Source organism: Macaca fascicularis, chromosome 15 (assembly GCF_037993035.2).
Source record: "Macaca fascicularis isolate 582-1 chromosome 15, T2T-MFA8v1.1".
In the NCBI taxonomy this organism is placed as follows: domain Eukaryota; kingdom Metazoa; phylum Chordata; class Mammalia; order Primates; family Cercopithecidae; genus Macaca; species Macaca fascicularis.
The window spans coordinates 19,008,278-19,034,044 of record NC_088389.1 but is presented as its reverse complement, the minus strand read 5'-3'; the positions used below and the strand labels follow the sequence as shown (position 1 = coordinate 19,034,044).

Here is a 25,767-nt window from a genome sequence, read left to right as displayed (position 1 = left end):
TCCCAGCACTTTGGGAGGCCTAGGCAGGCAGACAGCTCAAGCCTAGGAGTTCGAGTCCAGGCTGGACAACATGGCAAAACACAGTCTCTACAAAAATAAAAATAAAAAATAAAAAATAAATTAGCCAGGTGTAGTGGCACACACCTGTAGTCCCAGTTACTCAGGAGGCTGAGATGGGAGGATTCATTGAGCCTGAAGATCAAGTCTGCAGTGAGCTGTGATCATGCCACTGTACTCTAGGATGGGCAACATAGCAAGACCTGTCTCAAAACAAACCAACCAACCCCCAAAACAAATAGTGTAAAAAAGAGTGATCCATCTGAATGTGAATGTAAGGATGAATTCATTTATGATATACACTGGAACTACAGAGAAGGGAAGATCATTTCTCAATTCCTGGCTTTGCTATGTACAATATTTACATAGTTATATGTCAAAATGTTGTTTATTATCTGTTTTCAACTTTTAGAATCCATGTATAGATCAAACACAAAATATTTAACTATGATTATAGAATGGTAAATAAATTTTATGTTCCGTGAAATAAAAACATGAAGTTATAACTGACCAAAACTAAGCATGAGAAAAGAAGAGAGGCTGGGTGTGGTGGCTCATGCTCGTAATCCCAGCACTTTGGGAGGCTGAGATGGGAGGACTGCTTGAACCCAGGAGTTCAAGACCAGCCAGGGCAACAAAGTAAGACCCCTCTCTCTAGCAAAAATGAAAAAAAATAGCCAGGTGTGGTGGCATGCACCTGTGGTCCCAGCTACTTGGAGGCTGAGGCAGGAGAATCGTTAGAGTCCAGGAAGTCGGGGCTGCAGTGAGCTGTGATGACACCACTGTGCTCCAGCCTAGGCAACAGAGTGAGACTCTATCAAAGAAAGAAAGAAAGACAAGAAAGAAAAAAAGGAAGGAAGGAAGGAAGGAAGGAAGGAAGGAAGGAAGGAAGGAAGGAAGGAAGGAAGGAAGGAAAGGAAGGAAGGAAGGAAGGAAACAAAGAAAACAAAGAAAAAATAGAAAAGATGATGAAAGTAGTGGGAATGAAAATTTACCTTACAAAATGGAATCAAAGGGACACCATCAATACGGTGTATGGATGGGTTAAAGGACTGGGTTTTGAAGTCAGGCTGGCTTGGTACCACTAATTGTCTACCCAATCTTACACAGAGTAAACTTTATGCCTTAGTTCCTCATTTATAAAATGGGAATAATAATAATAGAGCCTAGACCATCGGTTTGATGACAAGAGTTAGTGAGTTAATACAGGTAAGGAGCTGAGAACAATATACAGCACCTAGTAAAAACACAAAAAAATTAGACAATACTATCATCTATGATTAGCATTTAAAAAGTGTGCTGCCGGTAGCTGACAATATGACTAATAAAATGAATAATGGGCCAGGCACAGTGACTCAAGCCTGCAATCCTAGCACTTTGGGAGGCCAAGTCAGGAGGATCATTTGAGGCCAGGAGTTTGAGACCAGCATGGTCAAAAAAGTGAGATGCTGTCTCTACAAAAAAATTTAAAAATTAGCCAACCAGCAGCCCTCGGGGCTGCTCTGCCTACAGAGTAGCCATTCTTTTCTTTCTTTACTTCTCTAATAAACTTGTTTTTACTTTAAAAAGAAATTAGCCAGGGGCATGCTTGTAGTCCCAGCTACTCTGGGGGCTGAGGGGGGATGACTGCTTCAGCTCAGGAGGTTGAGGCTGCAATGAGCCATCATTGCACCACTGCACTCCAGCCTGGGCAACAAAGGGAGTCCCTGTCTTAAAAATAAATAAATAAAATAAATTGAATAACGGGAAAACCGAGAATAGTGGTAACGTAAATTCAGAGGGTATGGTGGGGATTAGACGGTATGTGTGAATCACTTGAAAGAGGCCTGGCATAAAGTAAGCACTAATAAATGTTAGTTGCTATTAGTATTCTTATTCCTGCTACTATTTCTTTTATTTATTTGTTTGCTTATTATTAGTTTTATTTTTTGAGACGGAGCCTTGCTCTGTCAAGTGCAGTGGCGCTGGAGTGCAGTGGCATGATCTCGGCTCACCGCAAGCTCCGCCTCCCAGGTTCACGTCACTCTCCTGCCTCAGCCTCCCAAGTAGCTGGGACTACAGATGCCCGCCACTGCGCCCAGCTAATTTTTTTGTATTTTCAGTAGAGACGGGGTTTCACTGTGGTTTCGATCTCTTGACCTCGTGATCTGCCCGCCTCCACCTCCCAAAGTGCTGGGATGACAGGCGTGAGCCACCACGCCTGGCCTTCCTGCTACTATTTCTATGGGGCAGGGAAAGGAGTAGCTTTTAGGTAAATGAAATTTTCATTTATTGTGGCAGGATATCAAAGGAGAATGTATAAATTAATAAACCAAGAAAGAGTGATAAAAGTATATTTAAGAAATGAAAGTAAATGCCAGGAAAACTAAAATCAGAAAGAGTCAAAAGTGATTGCCTCTGAACAATGAGGACTCTAGGTGAGAGGGATGTTTCAGACAATACTACTTCATAGTGTAAGCCCTTTTATATTATTTCACCTTGTAAAACTCATGTTTTTAATTATGAGGTTATATTTTAATTCATTTTTTGAATTGGTAATTTATACATATAGTATAAAATTCAAAGAGCACAAAAGGTATGTATAGAGTAAGTCTCCTCCACTTCTATTCCAAATAACCTAGGTCTTCATTCCGAGAAAGTCCTCCTTTATTTACTTACAAGCATATAATTGTGCATGTATGCATATAGATATGTTATTTTGAAAAAGAAGTTTTAAATAAATACATTAAGAAAAAATTAGCCGGGCATGATGGCTCATGCCTGCAATCTCAACACTTGGCGAGGCTAAGGCGGGAAGAGCATTTGAACCCAGAAGTTCAAGACCATATTGGGAAACATGGAGAGACCTTATCTCTTCAAAACATTTTTAAAAAAATTATCCAGGCAGGCCAGGCACACTAATTCATGCCTGAGTAATCCCAGCAGTTTGGGAGGCCGAGGCATGCTGATCACCTGAGGTCAGGAGTTCCAGACCATCCTGGCCAATATGGTGAAACCCTGTCTCTACTAAAAAGACAAAAATTAGCCGGGTGTGGTGGCAGGTGCCCATAATCCCAGCTACTTAGGAGGCTGACACAGGGGAATCGCTTGAACCTGGGAAGCAGAAGTTGCAGTGAGCGAAGACCGCACCACTGCACTCCAGCCCTGGGCAACAAGAGCAAAACTTCTGTCTCATTAAAAAAAAAAAAAACAAAACCACACACATTAGCCAGGCCTGGTAGGACTACATGCCTACGGTCCCAGTTCCTTGGGAGGCTGAAGTGAGAGTATCATTTGAGCCAAGGAGGTCAAGACCAGCCTGGGCAATATAGTAAGACTCTATCCCTACAAAAAAAGAAAAAGGAAAAAAAAGTACAAGATGAAAAAGAACAATCCCATGATCTACCAATTTCCATTTAATATTTTAGTGTATTTCTTGCCAGACTGTTTCCTGGTCATATTTGTCACCTTAAATAAGGAAATTATATTTGTTTCATTGGCTGTCTAAGACTATTAGTGATCTAACTGCCTGAAGGAAAGGGTTTTATAGAAGAATTTCTTGGCCACGTGCAGTGGCTCAAGCCTGTAATACCAGCACATTGGGAGACCGAGGCGGGTGGATCATTTGAGGTCAGGAATTTGAGACCAGCCTGGCCAACATGGTGAAAACCTGTCTCTACTAAAAACACAAAAAATTAGTCGGGTGTGGTGGTGGGCGCCTGTAATCCCAGCTACTTTGGAGGCTGAGGCAGGAGAATTGCTTGAACCTGGGAGGCAGAGGTTGCAGTGAGCCGAGATTGTGCCACTGCACTCCAGCCTGGGCAACAAGAGTGAAACTCCATCTCAGGAGAAAAAAAAAAAAGAATTTCTTGTGCCCATTTTTTGGGGCCATCAAAATAAATAACAGGTCAGTGCAGTGGCTCATGCCTGCAATCTCAGCACTTTGAGGGGCCAAGGCGGGCAGATCACTTGAGCCTGGGCATGCCCAGCCTGGGCAACATGGCAAAACCCTGTCTCTACAAAAAATACACAAATCAGCCAGGCATGGTGGCACAGGCCTGTACTGCTAGCTACTCGTGGAGCTGAGATGGGAGGCTCAATTGAGCCCAGGAGGTCAAAGCTGCAGTAAGCCATGATTGCGCCACTGCAGTCTAACAAGACTCTACCTCAAAAAAAAAGAAAAGGAATAATTTCCTTTTAAAACATCATTGAGAAAGCCACAAAACAAGGCCTATCAGTGTGGCTAGCTCAAGCTGCTACGTTTTGTTAAAATGTTTTTCTTGAGATAAACTGGGTGCAGCGCACATTGGTAGTTCACCAAGCCTGTAATACCATGACATCTAATTTACGATTTCCTTTTGAGCTATTTCTTGGTCAGCAGCTGTGTGTCTCCAAATAATTTTTCCCTCAAACCAGCATGTTTTCTGAATATGTCCTCTTGATCTGCTTACCTAGATGTTTTCCAAATGCTGTAGAATGTTTTTTAAAATTTCATCTTTATTTTTTCTATTGCAACTTTTCTGATTTCTCCATCAAAAATATTGGTACTTCTTTAGTTGTATCATCTTCATTCTCTTGACTTTGTATTTATCATTTTCTCAGGATACTGAGAGATCATCTCCAGTTCTTCCTGAATATCGCTAGCTAAATGTTTTGAAGCATCAGTAGGATTAGTCTGAGGTCACGTCACCCTGAGGCACAGCATCTTGTCTAAGTATCAGTTTTGCTCTATTGTCTTTGATGTGAATTTTAATCCTGATACTGCATTTTTGCTTTCCTGAACATCTTTCTTGCTTTATTTAACCTTAGCCTGTTCTCTCCTTATAGTTTTATGCGCTTTCACAGAAGCCATGATCTGTGGCATTTTATTACCAAAAACAATCTTCTGAAAGTTTATTATACCCGGCCAATTGATCTTTACTCATTGGTTTCATAGCTCTCAGTATGTACATTGTGACAGTGACAATATTTCCTCCCCCTCTTACATTCTGCTTAATTTTTAGAAATAGTAAACTGGGGCCGGGCACGGTGGCTCACACCTGTAATCCCAGCACTTTCGGAGGCCAAGGTGAGCAGATCACGAGGTCAAGAGAGCAGACCATTCTGGCCAACATGGTGAAACCCCATCTCTACTAAAAATACAAAAAAATTAGCTGGGTGTGGTGGCACGCATCTGTAGTCCCAGCTACTTGGGAGGCAGAGGCAGGAGAATCGCTTGAACCCGGGAGGTGGAGGTTGTAGTGAGTCAAGATCACGCCACTGCACTCCAGCCTGGCAACAGAGCTGGACTCCGTCTCAAAAAAAAAAAAAAAAAAGAAAAAGAAAAAGAAAGAAATAGCAATCTGGGTATCTCATAAAGCAGTAATAACGCAGAAGGGCAAGTGCTGATCTCACCACTGGAGACTTTATAGATTAACTTTTGCTGCATAACAAGCCACCTCAAAACTCAAGAAGCTTAAAACAAAGACCATGTAGTCGCTAATCATTCTGTGGGTAGGCAATTACAGCTGAGTTCAGTTGGACAGTTCTGCCAGTCTCAGTCAGATCTCACTCAAGCAACTCAGACAGCTAGTGGTCTGTGGCTTCTCTCAAATGTCCAGGACCAGGTTGGGTTTGTTTATATGGGGCTTGGTTACAAGGTTTTAAGAGCAGCAGAAGAGAAGGCGAGCTCTAATGTGCATTTTTCAAGTATTTGGATCATGTTTGCAACTGTCCCACTGGCCAAAGCAAATCTATTAGCCCAACCCAGAGGCAAAGTGGGAGAGAAATAGTAACAAGCATGGATTCAGGGAAGGGAATCATTTTACAAACAATCTATCACAGAGAACTTATGTTTCTTTCCTTCTCAATTATGAAAATAATAAAAGTCTCTTAGAAAACAATATACTGTAAAGTATATAAAGCAAAAAGTAAAAACAATGTTCTCTTGCTTCTCCTTTCAACTTTATTACCCACAAACCACCACCAATAAGAATGATTTTGGCGGGGCGCTGTGGCTCACACCTATAATCCCAGCACTTTGGGAGGCTGAGGTGGGAGGATCACTTGAGTCCAGGAGTTCAAGACCAACCTGGGCAACATAGGGAGAGCCCATCTCTATAAGAAAACACAATAAATTAGCCAAGTGTGGTCGCAGGCGCCTATGGTCCCAGCTACTTGGGTGGCTGAGATGGGACGATTGCTTGAGCCCTGGAGGTCGAGGCTGCAGTGAGTCATAATCGTGCCCACTGCACTCCAGCCTGGGTGAGTGAGGGTGAGACTCTGTCTCAAGAAACAAACAACAAAGAATGATTTTTTTCTCTGTGCACATTTAAGTATATACATGAGTTTTTCCATTATTTTACACCAATGGGATCAAACTACATATAAAGTCCTGCAACATGTCTATTTAATTTAAGAATATATCCGGTTTCTTTAATACATAGAGAATTATATCAATAGTTACCGTGTACAAAGCAGTATATAATGGACCAACTTATTTAATCAATATCTTCCTGATGAACATTGATACTCTTTCTAGTTTTCCCTGTTTTGTTTATTTATTTATTTATTTATTTAGAGACGGAGTCTCGCTCTGCTGCCCAGGCTAGAGTGCAGTGGCACAATCTTGGTTCACCGCAACCTCTGCCTCCTGGGTTCAAGCGATTCTCCTGCCTCAGCCTCCTAAGTAGATGGGATTACAGGTGCACACCACCATGGCCAGCTAATTTTTTTTTTTTTTTTTTTTTTTGTATTTTTAATAGAAACGGGGTTTCACCATATTGGGCAGGCTGGTCTTGAACTACTGACCTCAAGTGATCTGCCCGTCTTGGCCTCCCAAAGTGCTGGGATTACAAGTGTGACCCACTGTGCCCAGCCTCCCTGTTTTAAAAATGCTGTAATAAATATCTTCATATTAATAAATTTGAATAGCTATACAATATGAATGAAAGGTCAATTTCTGTAGGTGGAAGTGAAGAGTGAAAAAAGATCTGCATTTTTGTACCAGATGTTAAGATAACGGATAAGAAAGCAAAATGTTTTCCCACCTGAAATTTTCAGGCACAATAGCAAGAATTAGCAAGTTGAAAACTGCATTTTAAAAATCCATTTCCATTTTCCTTATAAGCTGAAATTCATTTCAGATTACAGAAATAGGTTAACTATAGATATTAGTTTCCCCACATTTATTGTAAGTTTTCATCTTTTTATGTCTCCATGGATCTCTAATGAGAGGTTACATTAGGAAGACCTAATCAGATATTTTTAAATGTAAGTTGCTTCTAGAAACTTTAAGACTCTTATGAAGCTGCTGCTGTTAGGAAGACTGTATTTTTTTTTTTTTTTGAGACGGAGTCTCGCTCTGCCGCCCAGGCTGGAGTGCAGTGGCCGGATCTCAGCTCACTGCAAGCTCCGCCTCCCGGGTTCCCGCCATTCTCCTGCCTCAGCCTCCCGAGTAGTTGGGACTACAGGCGCCCGCCACCGCGCCCGGCTAGTTTTTTGTATTTTTTAGTAGAGACGGGGTTTCACCGTGTTAGCCAGGATGGTCTCGATCTCCTGACCTCGTGATCCGCCCGTCTCGGCCTCCCAAAGTGCTGGGATTACAGGCTTGAGCCACCGCGCCCGGCCAAGACTGTATTATTATGTACAAGCATTCGTCAGCAACACCAACCTTGTGACAACTGACAATTACTGTGTTTCATTAAGGATACTATATAAAGTCTTCAGGCAATTTTTCAAGTAAGCATTTGCCTGCAAGTTTCTTTGAGTTTCCAAAACTGATAAAATTAATAAATCTCTGTAATACATCCTGTTAAGGGAGAAAACAGAACTAGAAGTCAGTGTTTTATTTCAGATGTCAAGTAAAAAGGCTTATAAAGGAAGGAGACTTTGTTTGCAGGCTAAAAGTACATAAAAAGTAATCTAAAATGCTATACTAGGGCTCCTAACAGTAAGTTGTAATATATAAATATTTTCCGATTTATAGCTATGAACAATGTTAGCTAACTGCTATACTATTTTCCTCAAAATAAATTAGAATATCTACTATTCCAGTCTAAATCATTTATAAAGACACTAGTTTCTTCTTTTTTTTTTTTTTGGAGACAGAGTTTTGCTCTTTTTGCCCAGGCTGGAGTGCACTGGCGCGATCTCGGCTCACCGCAACCTCCGCCTCCCGGGTTTAAGCGGTTCTCCTGCCTCAGCCTCCCGAGTAGCTGAGATTACAGGCACGTGCCACCATCCCGGCTAATTCTGTATTTTTAGTAGAGACGGGGTTTCTCCATGTTGGTCAGGCTGGTCTTGAACTCCCAACCTCAGGTGATCCACCTGCCTCGGCCTCCCAAAGTGCTGGGATTACAGGCTCAAGCCACCATGCCCGGCAAGACACCAGTTTCTTTTTCAAAGTAGGTTTAAATTTTTTAAAGTTTTCCCATAGGAAAACTCCTATGATCATCCTTTTCCTAATGAGACATATCATAGAAGTTAATATACGAACCACTATATGATCAGCATCTAAAATTAACTAAGGTAATCTATAAAGAGTTTCAAAAAAACTCCTCTACTACTCAGAGCTTGACTCTGATTTTGAACTCTGAATATATCATTTGGTCATTATTACTGTCAGCAAAGATGGGAAATTAATGGTCCATAGAATTAAATTAAATAGGGCTCTGAATTATCCCATAATTTAAATGACCTTATATTTCACATTCTGCAAAGGCACCTATGTTATAAATTAGCTAATCATATTCTTTTTTCCAAGATTTTGGAGGAAAGTAAAACTGTGACACTTATCTCTCTTTATTGAAATCCTCAATTGTATCAATAGAACTCAGGAGACTATGTTAGGAAGAAATGCAGAGCAAATAATTAAACCTGATTATCAGGGATGTTTCAAATGTAATGTTGAGATCTCAAAACTCAGGAAATCTCTGTAAATTTTCTGTAAATCCCCCATCTTTACTAAACTGAATTAGATAAGATCATTGATCCCTACGTACACCTAAAATCCAAGTCCAAGGGGGCAGCTTTCAGTCCTCCTTTATCAGTCCTCTCTATGGCATTACACTGTTCACCACTTTCTCACCATTTTGTAACTCTTTTTTCTGTCCTTACAATCTCTTCCATTAACTTCTCTTTCCTTAGTCCAGTCCCTAAATGCATAGCTTCCACTGGAGTATGTGTGTGTATATATACACACATACATATACAAAAAGAAACATACATACAGGAAGTTACTTAGGAATCATGGCCAGTAAGCTGTAGAGCTATGATTCAAATTCAAACCTACCTTCTAATCCAATCCTCTTTTCTACCATGTGGAATAACCACCTGGATTTTGTATGCAAATAAAGTTCTTAGTTCTTTTCTGGAATCACATTCTGCTCCCTGGCTTCCCCCCCCCCCCCCCCCCCAGACAGAGTCTCACTTCACCCAGGCTGGGGTACAGTGGCATGATCTTGACTCACTGCAACCTCCACCTCCCAGGTTCAAGCAATTCTCATGCCTCAGCTTCCTGAGTAGCTGGGATTACAGGCATTTGCCACCACTACCAGCTAATTGCTTTGAATTTTTAGTAGAGACGAGGTTTCGCCATGTTGGCCAGGCTGGTCTTGAACTCCTGACATCAAGTGATCCACCTGCCTTGGCTTCCCAGAGTGCTGGGATTACAGGCGTAAGCCACCGTGCCTGGCCTGTTCCCTAGCTCTTAGGATGCTGCTGACCTCCAACAAAGCTGTGGTCAAAGGCAAAGGAAAAAGCCAACTTCTCTGAATCAGGTTTTCAGTCAAAGAGCACACTGCCCCACTCACATATTCTGGCTTAAACAGAGAGGACTATATTACAGGGACATCTCTGTTCCAATCCATGTTTCTGTGTTCATGTGTATACAACACAGACCAAACTGCATCTGAGACTTGTAAAGCCCAATTGAGCATTTCCTTGTTCTAGCACCAGTATCTGCTTTTACCCATTGGTAGATCCAGTGGGGTTTTTTTTTTTTATTGTTGTTTGTTTGTTTGTTTTTAAAGACATGGTCTCACTCTATTCCTCCAAGTTGGTATGCAATAACATGATCATAGCTCACTGCAGCCTCTAACTCCTGGGCTCAAGCAATTCTCCTGCCTCAGCCTCCTGAGTAGCTGGGACTACAGGTGCATACCACCACACTCAGCTAATATTTTTTTTTTTTTGAGACAGGGTCTCGCTGTGTTGCCCAAGCTGGAGTACAGTGGTGTGATCTCCACTCACTGCAATCTCTTCCTCCCAGGTTCAAGCGATTCTCAAGCCTTAGCCTCTCAAGTAGCTGGGATTATGATGGTGGTGGCAGCCCATCTGGAACAGCTGCTGCAGGGATGCCAACTGCAGTGGGGGAGTTGTGACCAGGGCTTCATGCTCTGCAGAATGGGTGGAGGCCAGGAACAGGTGGAAGCCAGGCCACCTACTGAGTTGGAGGGGTGGGAGTCCAGCGCTCCTGGGCACAGCTGCAGCTACCCAGCTGCGGCTTTGGACCCACGCTTCCCTGCGTTCTCAGGGTCTTAAGAAGCTCCCTGCCCCCACATGCTTGAAAGTACCTGCTCCTGCTCCCTGGCCTCTCCCAGCTTCTGGCACCCACTCTGGGGTGGAGCAAAGTTGTGGCCAAGCCTGGGAGCTGTCACAACTGACTGGGTGTGCTCATGGTGGCACTGACACACAAGCTCCCTGCTGCCTTGGCCCTCTCCAGACTTTGGGTACTGATGAGCATGGGAGGGGGGCCTGGAGGGTTGAGGCTGCCAGTTCTGGTTGAAGTCCATGGCCCAGAGTGAGAACTCAGGGTGCTTTTTCCAGGCCCATCCGTGGTCTCCCATGGACCAATCAGCACACACTTCCTCCATTCTGAGCACAAAAACCCCCAGAAAGCCAGACTCATACCCTCTCTGGTATGACATGCCTACAGAAAAGAGCTACCCACTATGGCTCTCCTTTCTTCTGAGAGCTGGACACTTGCTGGGATGATCTGCCTGCAGGAAGGAGCTACCTTCTATAGGTCTCCTCTCTGCTAAGAGCTGGACACTTGCCTGGACAACTGGCTTGCAGAAAGGAGTTACCTACTAGGGGTCTCCTGAGAGCTCTTCTGTCACTCAGTGAAGCTCCTCTCCACCTTGTTCACCCTCCAGTTGTCCACATACCTCATTCTTCCTGGGCGCAGGACAAGAACTCAAGACCTGGCAAATTTTGGGACTCAAAAAATGGTAACGCAAACGGGACTGAAACATGCCCACTTGCTCGCCACATTGTGGGTGACGAGAAAGAAAGAGCCGAGGCCCTTTGGGAGCCCAGACCTACGGGCTCCCTGAGCCAGGGCTGTGACATCTTCTTTGGGGCTCTGCAGTTCCTGGCGTCTCCAAGCTTCTGGGCACCACCATCATGTTCCCCTCGCCCAGATGTGGTGCCTGCAGTGGAAGCCGCTTGAGGTACATCTAATCCAGCTGCAGCCTTGTATGGCACCAGTGCCTGGAGATGCCTGCCCCACCACGGCAGCTAGCTTGCTTGGCTGTGCACAGTGGCCAGACCCCATGCCCATTCGCTAACACCCCTCTCACGGCTCCATACCTGGCCTACCCTTGGCAGGTGTGGGATCTGGGCCAGTAGCATAAGCCAAGCATAACCTGCCAGGCTGAGTAGGGGGAACAAGCACAGTGAGCCCAAGCAAAACTCGGGCAAAGGCGCCACTAGTCACAGAGGTTTCTGGCTGGAAAAATAACACCCTAAGGATCCTGTGACATTTTTAGGCATGCACCACCATGCCTGGCTAATTTTTTTTTTTCCGGCTAATTTTTGTATTTTTAGTAGAGATGTGGTGTCACCATGTTGACCAGGATGATCTCAAACTCCTGGCCTCAAGTGATCTGCCTACCTTAGCCTCCCAAAGTGCTGGGATTATAGGCATGAGCCACCGCACCTGGCCAACTAATTTTTAAAATTTTCTATAGAGATGAGGTCTCACTGTGTTGCTCAGGCTGGTCTTGCACTCCTGGCTTCAAGCAATCCTCTCGCCTCAACCTCTTGAGCAGCTGGACTACAGGCATGCACAAACACACCCAGCTATATTTTTCATTGTGTAGACGGTTGTTTACAACCATCATTTTGTTGCCTAGACTGGTCTTAAACTCCTGAGCTCAGGCAATCCTCTCGCCTTGGCCTCCCAAAGTGCTGGAACTACAGGCATGAGTCGCTGTGCCTAGCCTGCCTCTATTCTTAGAGTCAAACATTCGTCTGTGTTTGGAATCCTTACTCCTAAATTGAGGAAAAACTCGGAAGTAGCACTTCTCTAATTATAATCTATCACATTAACACAGGCTACGGCTTTATCTGGCAAAGCTTTGTTTTTCTCATCTGTAGAACCAAGATAATAGACACTAATGACATTGTTTTGAGGATTTAATGAATTCTTTGGGGTTCTTAACATATCTTTTTAATTTTCTCTCTATACTTCTCCTGAAGAATCTTAAAAACTAACCACTATTGGATATGGCTAAAAGGGAACACTGTTACACTGCTGGTGGGAATGTAAACTAGTACAACCACTATGGAAAACAGTGTGGAGATTCCTTCAATGACTAAAAGTAAAACTACCATTTGATCCAGCAATCCCACTACTGGGTATCTACCCAGAGGAAAAGAAGTCATTACACAAAACAGACACTTGCACACACATGGTTGTAACAGCACAATCTGCAATTGCAAAAATATGGAACCAGCCCAAGTGCCCAACAATCAACAAGTAGATAAATAAATTGTGACATATATATATGGTGGTATTATATATATATAAAATAGGCCATAAAAGGAACGAAATAATGGCATTTGCAGCAACCTGGATGGAATTGGAGACCATTATTCTAAGTTAAGTAACTCACGAATGGAAAACCAAACATCCTATGTTCTCAGTCATAGGTGGAAGCAAAGCTATGAGGATACAAAGACAAAAGAATGACGCATGGACTTCAGGGACTCTCAGGAAAAGGTAGGAGGGGCGTGAGGGATAAAAGACTACACACTGGGTACAGTGTATACTGCCTGGGTGATAAGTGCACCAAAATCTCAGAAATCACCACTAAAGAAATTATTCATGGAACCAAACACACCTGTTTCCCAAAAACCTACTGAAATTTAAACAAAAACAAAAACAAAAACCAACTAACTACAACTACCTCTCCCCTAACCAATTCCCGATCCAGCTTCTACCAGCAGCTTTAAAGGGGAAGATGCTCTATGTTTCTAGTCAGACCTGACAAGATCTTAGAGGGAGCTAACATATAAGACCACGTTATACTGACTTTGATATACAATATTATAATAGAATATACTAATCAATTTTATTGTTTATTATTTTAGTATAGCATTTAAATAGTCAATTTTCTAGATTCTGGGGAAATGGTGACAGCATAGTATTGAATCTATTCAGATACCTTCCCAACACAGGCAGAACAAACAGATAACAAAGCAAAACCCACCAGTAACATTTCAATAAAACCACGGGTTATGGGCCGAATTGTTATCCCCAAAACTCGTACGTTGAAGCTCTAACTCCCAATATCTCAGAATTTCACTGTATCTGGAGATAGGGCCTTTAAAGAGGTAATTAAAAAGAAGCCTTAATGAGATCACTTAGACTCGGGAAGGGGAACATCACACACCGGGGCCTATCATGGGGAGGGGGGAGGTGGGAGGGATTGCACTGGGAGTTATACCTGATGTAAATGACGAGTTGATGGGTGCTGACGAGTTGATGGGTGCAGCACAGCAACAGGGCACAAGTATACATATGTAACAAACCTGCACGTTATGCACATGTACCCTAGAACTTAAAGTATAATAATAAAAAAAAATTAAAAAAAAAAAAGAAGCCTTTAGGAAAGGTTTTAATACAATATGAGTTGTGCCCTTAGAAGAAGACATTAGGACATACAGAGAGGTGCCAGGGCACAAATGCATGCAAAGATGACCATGTGAGGGCACAGGAAGGAGGCATCCATCTGCAATCCAAGGAGACAGGGCTCAGAAGAAACTGAACCTGCTGACATCTTGATCTTGGACTTCCGGCCTCCAGAACTGTGAGAAAATGCATTTCTGTTGATTAAGCTACTGAGTCTATGGCACCTTATTATGGCAGCCATAGCAAACTAATAACGTAATATGGTAACCATCACAAAATACGGGTGATTGGAGATAAATTACCAACAGCCAAAAGACCTGCATGCTATTAGCATCTATGCTGGAGGAGACACAGGAAGCAAAACTGGGAACATCTCATGGACCAGTGAAGAAGACAATCCCAAAATAGCCAATATGGATTCACCAGAAAGCACAGTGGGTCATTAGGAGAACAGAAACTAAAACTGGGAGGAATTTTGCCTGAGCAAACAACCACACATGGCTACTAAGCACTTGAATGTAGTTCATCTTACCTGAAATGTATGTAAGTATAAAATACTCACCGAGTTTCAAAGACTTAGCATAAAAAACAATGTCAAATATCTCATCACTAATTTTTCTCTATCGATTTATGATGAAGTGGAATATTTTTTATTTATTGGATCAAATATTATTAAAATTAATTTCACTTGTTTCTTTTTAGTTTTTAATGTGGCTAGAAAATTTAAAATAACATTTGTGGCTTATGTTAAATTTCTATTAGTCAATGATTTTCTTTTTTTTTTTTTTCAAGATGGCGTTTCACTCTCGTTGCCCAGGCTAGAATGCAATGGCGCAATCTCAGCTCACTGCAACTTCCGCTGCCTGGGTTCAAGCGACTTCTCCTGCCTCAGTCTCCCAAGTAGCTGGGATTACAGGTGTGTGCCACTACGCCCAGCTAATTTTGTATTTTTAGTAGAGATGGGGTTTCACCACTTTGGTGAGGCTGGTCTCGAACTCCTGACCTCAAGTGATCGACCCACCTCAGCCTCCCAAAGTGCTGGGATTACAGGCAAGAGCCACCATGACCAGTCTAGTCAATCAATGATTTTCGAGAGCATGCAATCAAGATACCTACTGAACTCTGGTGGCAGTCTACCTCAAAGGCAAGTCCAGTTCTTTTGGTGGTAAGCCATATAAAATGACAGCCTATACCACAGGCTTGTTCAGACAGTTTAGGGTATACTCTTTAAAATAACATGGTTATTTCTTTCAATAACAATAACCTTGCCATTACCAGTTTGCAGAACTAGCCTCTAAGAGAATGTTAATTTTCTAAAGGAGGAGGAGAAGGGGAGGAAAGAAGAAAAGAGAAGAAGAAAAGGGCAGGGGAGGGTCAATGGAACAAACTGTTAATTTCTCAGTTGTCCTCTCCTCTTTAGGAAAAAGGGAATCCTAAAAACAGGCTTCTAAAGGAAGCATTATAGAAACTTTCTTTCTTAAGTTGAATACTGGGAGTATATTTATTGATTTTTATTTCATTTTATTTTATTTTTGGAGATGGAGTTTTGCTCTTGTTGCCCAGGCTGGAGGCAATGGCGCAATCTCGGGTCACCACAACATCCGCCTCCTGGGTTCAAGCGATTCTCCTTCCTCAGCCTCCCAAGTACCTGGGGTCACAGGCATGTGACACCACGTCCAGGTAATTTTGTATTTTTAGTAGAGACAGCGTTTCTCCATGTTGGTCAGGCTGGTCTCAAAACTCCTGACCTCATGTGATCCACCTGCCTTGGCCTCCCAGAGTGCTGGGATTACAGGCGTGAGCCACCGCGCCTGGCTGGGAGCATATTTAATAAAAATAAATTCTGTAATTATTTTCACTTAAGACTATTACACTTCACTTTGGGGCACCTCCCAATTAAAAAAATATACATACACACATACTCACACTATATATACTATTATATGTACTGTAATAATAGCATTATATATACTATCAGTGGCCTCCAAGGCTTCTTTGGCTTTGTGTATTTGCTCCTCTGGAGTCAAATAATCGGCGACTTGGAGGCCTCTGCTTTTGCAAAACACTGCAAGTTAGGGATATCACTGATAGACACAGCTGTGTTTCTCAAATACATGTCTCGAGATGCTGCCTTATATAATCCCACTAAGTATTCCATTCTGCTTTGACAGTCTTAGTCACCATGGCAACCAGAACCCTGCAAGCACTTGGGCTTTTGATCATTTTCTGACAGCATTCAAAGCTTTTTCTAACATTATTCTCACTTCATTACTATTGTAACTACATGCAAGAGCCATTATATGCGAAACATCATTCACTTCATCCAATTCTTATTTTTTTGGAATATGTTTTCTTACACAGTGAGTGGAAGGAAGAGATAAACTATTATGCACATATTATAAGAAGGTATTTTCAGTCGAGAAAAACACTCCATTAAGATATTCACAGCTGGGAAAATGAAAGGCTCTGACAACTTAGATGAACAGCTTAATATAACTTGGAAAGATACACGTCCAAGAGTAAAAAGAGAATTTATTATACCCCAAATGAGACATTATACAAAAATCTGAAACCTTTCATGCACTGAAATGCCCTTTTTCACTCAGCTCATAAAGAGTTAAAAAGTCCAAGTAACAGGGAACACAACAGGGGAGGTTTCTGAGGTGCTGTGTGTTCTACTTCTTCATCTGAATACAAGTCACATGGATGTGTTCAGTTTCTTAAAAATACACTTACAGCATGTGCACTTTTCTGCAAGTCAATTATACTTCAGTAATAAGTTTAATACACAGTTCGTGAATTGAAGAAAGCAAGCAAAAAGAAAGGCATGTCAGAACATGTGGAAAACGAAAAGAAAAAAAAAAAAAGACAAGCACTAACAGTGAAAAGACTGCTAGAGGGAAAGGGCTTAATATTAAAAACTGACACTATTACAGCTGGATCCCACTTCATTCCATTTTCCCAAACTCCAATGCTGGTCTAGACCACTACCAAAACATTTCTTTTTCTCTATAAGGACCATGGACCTACTCAGACCAATTTAAATAAGGGGGTGGGGGTGGGCACAGGGGGATAGCAACCAAAAAAACCTCATAATTATTCCAAAATAAATCTTGTCTTTTTTTTTTTTTTTTTTTTTGAGACGGAGTCTCGCTCTGTTGCCCAGGCTGGAGTGCAGTGGCCGGATCTCAGCTCGCTGCAAGCTCCGCCTCCCAGGTTCACGCCATTCTCCTGCCTCAGCCTCCCGAGTAGCTGGGACTACAGGCACCCGCCACCTCGCCCGGATAGTTTTTTGTATTTTTTAGTAGAGACGGGGTTTCACCGTGTTAGCCGGATGGTCTCAACCTCCTGACCTTGTGGTCCGCCCGTCTCAGCCTCCCAAAGTGCTAGGATTACAGGCTTGAGCCACTGCAGCCGGCCATCTTGTCTCTTTCTAAAGAAATGCTCATAAAGCAACATCAACACTCGAAAGAAAAGAGGTTTTTGATTGACATAACTCAAAGATCTTCTTTAGCCAGGAAACAGGGAGAGTAGTGTAGACAAGAATGCCAACACACACCTCCAACCCACCACCACAGGGAACTTTAAGGAAGGCCTACAAAACTGATAAAGAGAGCCCTTTCTAATCAAGGTCTAATATTGAACAAAGAACACTTCTTTTTTTCTCTTTTCTTTTTATAAAAGGGACAGGGTCTCACTGCATTGCCCAGGCTGGAGTACAGTGGCATAACATAGCTCACTGCAGCTTCAAACCTCTGGGCTCAAGTGATCCTCCCACCTTAGCCTCCAAGTTGCTGGGACTAAAGGTGCACACCACCACACCCAGCTAATTTTTAAATTTTTGGTAGACGGAGTCTTCCTATGTCGCCAGACGGGTCTGGAGCTCTTGGCTTCAAGTGATCCTCCTGCCTTGGCCTCCCAAAGTGCTGGGATTACAGGTATCATCCACTGCTCCTGGAGATACTTTCATTTATATAAACAAAAAAAGAAAGCAGTACAGCTGCTATACTGGACAACCACATCTCTCTCAAACAAAAATCCAAAAGTCTTCAGAAGATACATACTTTACTCACCACAGAACTATTTTTGAATAAATAATTATGGCTGGCTGGCTGGCTGGCTTGCTTATTTATTTCTTTATTTATTTAGAGATAGAGTCTTGCTCTGTCACCTAGGGTAGAGTGCAGTGGCGTGATCTCGGCTCACTGCAACCTCTGCCTCCTGGCTTCAAGCGATTTTCCTGTCACAGCCTCCCGAGTAGCTGAGATAACAGGCGCGTGCCACCACGCCTGGCTAATTTTTGTGTTTTTAGTAGAGACGGGGTTTCACCATGTTGGCCAGGCTGGTCTCGAACTCCTGACCTCAGGCGATCTGCCCACCTCAGCCTCCCAAAGTGCTGGGATTACAGGCGTGAGCCACTGCGCCCAGCCAATTATAGCTTATTTAAATTGAAGAGGATCATTCAATAAAACACTGAAAATATATCCCTGGTATATTTGCTTATCCACTCCTCCAGGTGATAGACCAAAATTTATCATTATTAGTATCGTCAAATTTTAAAACAGCACCTTAGAAAGATACTACTCCATACCTGGGATATAAGATTTATATTTCAAAACAGCTCAAAGAGTAGATTTGAAATGTTCCCAACACAAAGAAATGATGAATGTTTGAAGTGATGGATATCCCAAATCCATAATGTGATCATTACAATGGTATGTATGTATCAAAATATCTCATGTGCCCCACACATATGTAAAATTATTATGTATCAATGTTTAAAAAGAAAAAATGAAAAATATGCAATAATCAAAACAATTGGAAATATTTTTCTCATTAAAAAAATAACATAAAACTAACATCCCATTCCATACACAAAAATTAACTCAAAATGGGCTGGGCATGGTGGCTCATGCCTGTAATCCCAGAATTTTGGGAGGCTGAGGCAGGCAGATCACTTGAGGTTAGGAGTTCAAGACCAGCCTGGCCAACATGATGAAATCTCGTTTCTACTAAAAATAATACAGTATGGTGGTACGCACCTGTAATTCCAACTACTAGGGAGGCTGAGGCAGGAGAATTGCTTGAACTCGGCTGCAGAGAGCCGAGATCATGCCACTGCACTCCAGCCTAGGGGACAGAGCAAGGCTCCATCTCAAAAAAATTAATTAAAATAAAAAAAACTCAAAATGGATCGCAGACCTAAATGTAAGAGCTAAAGCTATAAAACTCTTAGAAGAAAACACAGGATAAGTTTTCAGGTTAGGCAATGATTTCTTAGACACAACACCAAAAGTACAAGCAATGAAAGAAAAGAATGACAAGTTTAACTGTATTAAAATTAAAAACATTTGTGCTTCAAAGGATATCATTAAGAAAGTAAAAGACATGCTGGGCACAGTGGCTCATGGCTGTAATTCCAGCACTTTGGGAGGTTGAGGCGGGTGGATCACATGAGGTCAGGAGTTCTAGACCAGCCTGGCCAACATGGTGAAACCCTGTCTCTACTAAAAATACAAAAATTAGCTGGACGTGCTGGCACGCGCCTGTTATCCCAGCTACTCGGGGAGTGGGGGCCGTGGGTGCCGAGGTAGGAGAATCCCTTGAACCCGGGAGGCAGAGGTTGCAGTGAGCGAGATCACACAATCACACTCCAGCCTAGGAGACAAGAGTGAGACTTCGTCTCAAAAAAAAAAAAAAAAAAAAAAAGAAAAGAAAGTAAAAGACATTCCACAGAGTAAGAGAATATATATTTGCAAATCACACATCTTACAAGGGACTTGTATCCAGAATATATAAACAATTATAAATTAATAGTTTTAAAAATAATCCAATTTTTAACTAGTCAAAGAATTAGAACAGATGTTTTCCCAAAGAAGAAACAGAAATAGCTAACAAGTGCATAAAAAGATGCCCAACATTAGGGAAATTCAAATCAAAACCACCAAGAGATACCATTTACATCCACTAGGATGTCTATAATCAAAAAGATAGAAAATAATAAGTATGGGTGAGGAGGAGGAGAAACTGGAATACATTACTTGTGATGAGGCCACTTTGGAAAACAGTTTGGTAGGTCCTCAAAAGGTTAAACACAGAATTACCATAAGACCCAGGAATTCTACCCCTTGGTACATGGCCAAGATAATTGTAATCGCAGCACTTTGGGAGGCCGGGGCAGGTGGATCACCCGAAGTCAGGAGTTTGAGACCAGCCTGGCCAATCTGTCTATACCAAAAATACAAAAATTAGTTGGGCAGGGCAGGCATCTGTAATTTCAGCTACTCGGGATGCTGAGGCAGGAGAACCGCTTGAACCCAGGAGGCAGAGGTTGCAGTGAGTCGAAATTGTGTCATTGCACTCCAGCCTGGATGACAAGATCAACACGCCGTCTCAAAAAAAAAAAAGAAATGCTCACATAAAAACTTGTATACAAATGTTCACAGGACTATTATTCTTGATAGCCAAAAAACTCAAATGTCACCAACTGATGACTGGACAAATTGTGATAAATCCTTACGATGGAATATTAATCAGTAATAAAAGTAGTGATATGTGCTACAACACAGATGAACCTCAAAAACATTATGTTAACAAAAGAAGTGCATGATAGAAGACCACATATTGTAGGATTCCAGTTATTTAATATATAAAATATCAAAAATAGGTAAATCCATAGAGACAAAGAGTAGATTAGTGGTTGTCAGGGGTTAAGGTCTGGAAGAATGCAGAATCACTGCTAATAGGAACCGGATTTCTTTCGGGGGTGATTAAAATGATCTAAAATTAAATTGTAGTAATAGCTGCAAAACTCTGCAACATATCAAACTTTTCAACTATAAACGCTGAATGGGCAAATTTTATTGTGTGTCAATACAGCTCCATAAAACTGTCTCAAAAAAAAGGGGTCCGAGCTATTATAACTATGTCAGTGTTTTGAGTTTGAGAGCCCATGTGCCAGAAGTTACACAAGGGATTTAAATGCAAGCTTTTCAATGTCTTCCTACCTTTAAATCTACAATCCCTTTAAGATTTTATTTTTATTTTTTGGTTAAGGGTCTTGCTCTGTCACCCAGGCTGGAGTGCAGCGGTGTGATAACACCTCACTGAAGCCTCGATCTCCTGGGCTCAAGCAATCCTCTGGCCTCAGACTCCTGAGCAGCTGTGACTTTAGGCACTTGCCACCACATCCAGCTAATTTTTTCATGTTATTGTAGAGATGAGGTTTCACCATGTTGCCCAGGCTGATCTCAAACTCCTGGGCTCGAGTGATCCTCCCACCTCAGCCTCCCTAAGTGCTGGGATTATGGGCATGAGCTGCCTGCCACGCCTGGCCTCTTTTAACTTTTTACTTAATTTCAACAGGCACACAGATATGTGGGAAACAGACTCACTAGATGTGCTAAAGCTGAGGCTAGCTGTGAGCAGACGTTTGCTTTGGGTTTTGTTTTTTTTTATAATTGCGTCATAGAGTAATTGAGGGCAGGGACTGTTAGCTTTATCTCTGAATTTTCGTACCCAACACAGAATGTGGTACATACTGGGTGACAAATAACGTTGAAGAAAAAAAATATACCTAGAAGGCAAAGAAAAAAAAAGTCTAAGTAAGGAAATTTAAGAGGTTTAAAACAATGTATTACAGGAAAACAAAAGATTTAAACCCCAGGCATACCAAGGAAAACTTCTGAATTAAAATAGTGAAAGAAAATATTATTTTAAAAGACACAATTAATTTATAAAGCCAAAGAAAAACGTGATCTCAAACATCTTCTCTGCAGCACAAAATAGGAAGCAGCAGAGTGCAGGAGTTAAGAATACTGTCTTTGGAATCCTCCGTTTAACAAATATTCACAAAGCATTTACAATGTGCAAGACATGGGCTTAAACACTAGCGAAACAGTAACAAACAGGGGCCTGCTCTTAGGGACATTTCATTTTAATGCAGGACAGACATAATAAGCAAGTAAATAATTTTAAGAGTGGTAACTGTCAAGAAGCAAATCAAATGAATATAGGAAAAAGAGAATGATTTAAAGGGCAGCTTTAGACAGAAGGGTATTTGAAAAGTTCACATTTTTTTAAAAAAGATAAATTATCTGGTTTAAAAATAAACCTTGCCAGTATATGTCCAAACCTGGTGATGCATAATACAATTATAAAATGTAAGATTAAAAGATTGCATTTTTATCCATAAACCATAAATTAAAATAACTTGGTATCTTTACAATCATTCCTTTCTACATAAATTTTCAAAAATAAAACCTGTTTATCCTTAGAATTTTACCTATTGTATGAATTTTCTTCTAACTGGTACTAAGCTAATGAAGCTTTAGGTCTGAATATCCTAAAACTCTCAAGAACTGAAATATAGGTTAAATCATAAATAGCATGGTTTATAACACCCATCATTACTTTTTCTACCCACCCCCCGCCATCACCACCCCGATCTGGTAGACCATCATTACTTTAGGCACAGACATTTCATCCCAGAAAGCACAGAAAGAAAGAATAAAAGAAACAAGCAAGTAAACAAATTACAAAATGCAACAGGAGGCTCCACATTCAATTGCATATGCATTTCTAGGCCCCTCAGATCTCAACACCCTAATGTGCAAAACCAGATGAAAATCAGATCTGGTGTGAGTAATGCATACAAAACCATCTCACAAAATAGCTCTTTCTAACTTGACTAAAACAGTGTAAGTTATCCTCTTTTCCTACTGTTTTTTTAATCTAAGAATTTAAAAAATGATGTCAAAGAAAAAAATTATGATTACTCTAATATAGAAATGTATATGACATTCTACCCATAATTTTCAGCAACTTACCACACATCAGCCAGAAAAAAAAAATGCAGAACTAAAGAAAAGTTCAAAGCACCAAGAGTCCACTCACCTTAACCCATTGAACAGTTGCTTAGATTTATCCAGAAGATAACAAAAATCTGTAACTGTTTTCCTCTCTCCCTGTGGGATATCATCTTCAGCACCTCCAGAGGACATGATTTCTTTAAGAGCAAATTCAGTCCTGTAAGAAAACATATGTTCATTCATCCAGTAGGTAAAAATAAAAATAGAAAAAAACCTTAGTTATATCATCTGATAGTATTTTTTATCCAAGACAGATACAGAATTCTTCTGATTACAATCAAATTATAAAAATATAATTTAAGTGTAAGATACTGTAAGAAAACAGATCATCTCAGTCGGGCGCGGTGGTTTACACCTGTAATCCCAGAACTTTGGGAGGAGGAGGTGAGCAGATCACCTGAGGTCAGGAGTTCGAGACCAGCCCGGCCAACATGGAGCAAGCCTGTCTCTACTAAAAATACAAAAATTAGCCAGGCGTGGCGGTGGGTGCCTGTAGTCCCAGCTACTCAGGAGGCTGAGGCAGCAGAATTGCTTGATCCCGGGAGGTGGAGGCTGCAGTGAGCCGAGACGTGCCATTGCACTCCAGCCTGGGTGACACAGTGAGACGCCGTCTCAAAAAAAAAACAAAAAAAAAAACAAAAAAGGAAAGAAAATAGATCATCTCCTGTCATTGGTATGGATGAAAACTGGAACCATATTAGAAAGCAATTTTTATAATATCCTTTCATCTAATAAATATTATTTAAATGCCTGTTATGTTCTAGGCATTCTTCTACATGGTTAACAATCTAAAAATATTTATTTATTTATTTATTTGTTAATTTGATCCATTCTATAAATCCTTCTGGAAAATTATCCCACAAATGGAAAACACCTTATCCATGTATTTGTTTCAGTATCATAACATTTAAAAATTGAAAACAACCTAAAGGCCTCAAAGACGAAAATGGTTAGGAATACTAACCACCGCACTCTACCCAATCACTAACTCACAACTGTGTTTAAGAAGGTGAGGCAATGGTATGAGCACACTTCAGTATAAAAGGGATATAAAATCACACACACACATAATACACACACACGTACACACACAGAGGTGTATTAAAACTATACTGAATTGAAACTATCTCCAGTTGTAATCAATTTCATAAACCTGCCATGTAAAAAGAAAAAAACAACAGTAAGTTGTCAGACAGTATGTACAATACAAACCTAAACTAAACTTTAAAAACTGATTTGTGGCCACGCGCAGTGGCTCATGCCTATAATCCCAGCACTCTGGGAGGCCGAGGCAGGCGGATCACGAGGTCAGGAGATCGAGACCATCCTGCCTAACATGGTGAAACCCCGTTTCTACTAAAAATACAAAAAATTAGTCAGGTGTGGTGGCGGGCGCCTGTAGTCCCAGCTACTTGGGAGGCTGAGCTAGGAGGATGGCGTGAACTCAGGAGGCAGAGTTTGCAGTGAGCAGAGATCACGCCACTGCACTCCAGCCTGGGTGACAGAGCGAGACTCTGTCTCAAAACAAAACAAAACAAAACAAAACAAAACAAACAAAAAAACTGATTTGTGTTTACACACAGACAGAAATCCCTGGAACAATACAGGAAAATTTGGTCCTAGTGTAGGGTGTAAAAATAGGCAGACAAAATACAGTCACTGAAATAATGTGATACAATTGGTGAAATAACGAAATTTAATAGATCGACTGAAGAACAGAAAGGATACAGTTGAACAAATTAATAAGCTAAAATATCAGATTTGGGGTACTCTGCCAAAAGACAGTAGAAAGAGATAAAATACATAAAAGAAAAAGCAAGAGACCAAATAGAGAAATGAGGGAAATCAACTGCCACACAATAGCTTACACAGGAGGAGAGAAAAACACAAATGAGAGTGAAGAAATATTTGCAGAAATAATGACTAAATTTCCCAGAATTAGAGAAAATATAACACCTAAATTGAAAGGACTCAAAGAATGTCAAAATAATCCCACAGCTAGAACCATTAGAGTAAAACTTAGGAAATCAGAGTTCTCTTCCCTTCCTGAAAAATTCACTCTTATATCCACCACGTAGGTATCCACATCCCAGGGTACCTGCATGGCTGTCAGAATAGAAACTATGTGAGGAGGCCATTCGCAGGCAGGGCCAGCTTGCACAGGATGTTGAAGGCTGAGGGTGGTGAGGAGGGCACCCATGAGGGCAGAGGACTGGCAGGGAAAGTAGGAGCCTAAGCACAGTGACAGGACCTCCATGTAGAAGGGTTCAAAGCAGCAACGGGAGATTTGCTATATAGAGAGGGATGGATCAATAAGATCTATTAAGGGCCAGGCACAGTGGCTCATGCCTGTAACTCTAGCACTTTGGGAGGCAGAAGCAGGAGGATCACTGCCTCCTGCTTGAGGCTAGGAGTTTGAGATCTGCCTGGGCAACATAGTGAGATCCTGTCTCTACAAAAAATTTTAAAATCAGCCAGATGTGGTGGCAGGTGCCTATAGTCCCAGCTACTCACGAGGCTGAGGCAGGAGAATCGACTGAGGCCAGGAGTTCAAGGGTGCAGTGAGCTGTGATTCCTCCACTGCACTTCAGCCTGAGTGACAGAGTGAGCCCCATCTCTTTAAAAAAAATAACATTTTTTTTTAAAGATTTATTAAAGACAATGGGACCCAGAGTTCTCACTTGGCAGAGAAGGGAGATGGCAAATATGGAAATGGAAAAAGTTAGAATGAACTCTGTGGATTGAAACTGGGCCAGGTGCGGTGGCTCACATCTGTAATCTCAGCACTCTGGAAGGCCAAGGTGGGCGGATCATTTGAGGTCAGGAGTTTGAGACCAGCCTGGGCAACACAGTGAAACCCATCTCCACCAAAAAAATACAAAAATTAGACCAGCATGGTGGGGTGCGCCTGTAGTCCCCAGCCACTTGGGCAGCTGAGGCAGGAGAATCACTTGAACCCAGGAG

At 41.6% G+C, this 25,767-nt stretch overlaps 1 protein-coding gene across 11 annotated transcripts in view; it reads right to left on the bottom strand.

Annotated features, from left to right (window-relative positions):
• Window positions 1–25,767, bottom strand: part of SCAI (suppressor of cancer cell invasion) — a 190,187-nt gene that overhangs the window by 74,583 nt on the left and 89,837 nt on the right. For all 11 annotated transcript variants that reach the window (XR_012424403.1, XR_012424400.1, XR_012424401.1 and 8 more), the window contains one exon: window positions 22,829–22,960. Coding sequence is in view for 3 of the 11 variants with exons in the window: in XM_045372621.3 (XP_045228556.2) it covers window positions 22,829–22,960 (132 nt within the window). In the remaining 8 variants the exon portion in view is untranslated. The remainder of the gene's footprint in view (window positions 1–22,828; window positions 22,961–25,767) is intronic.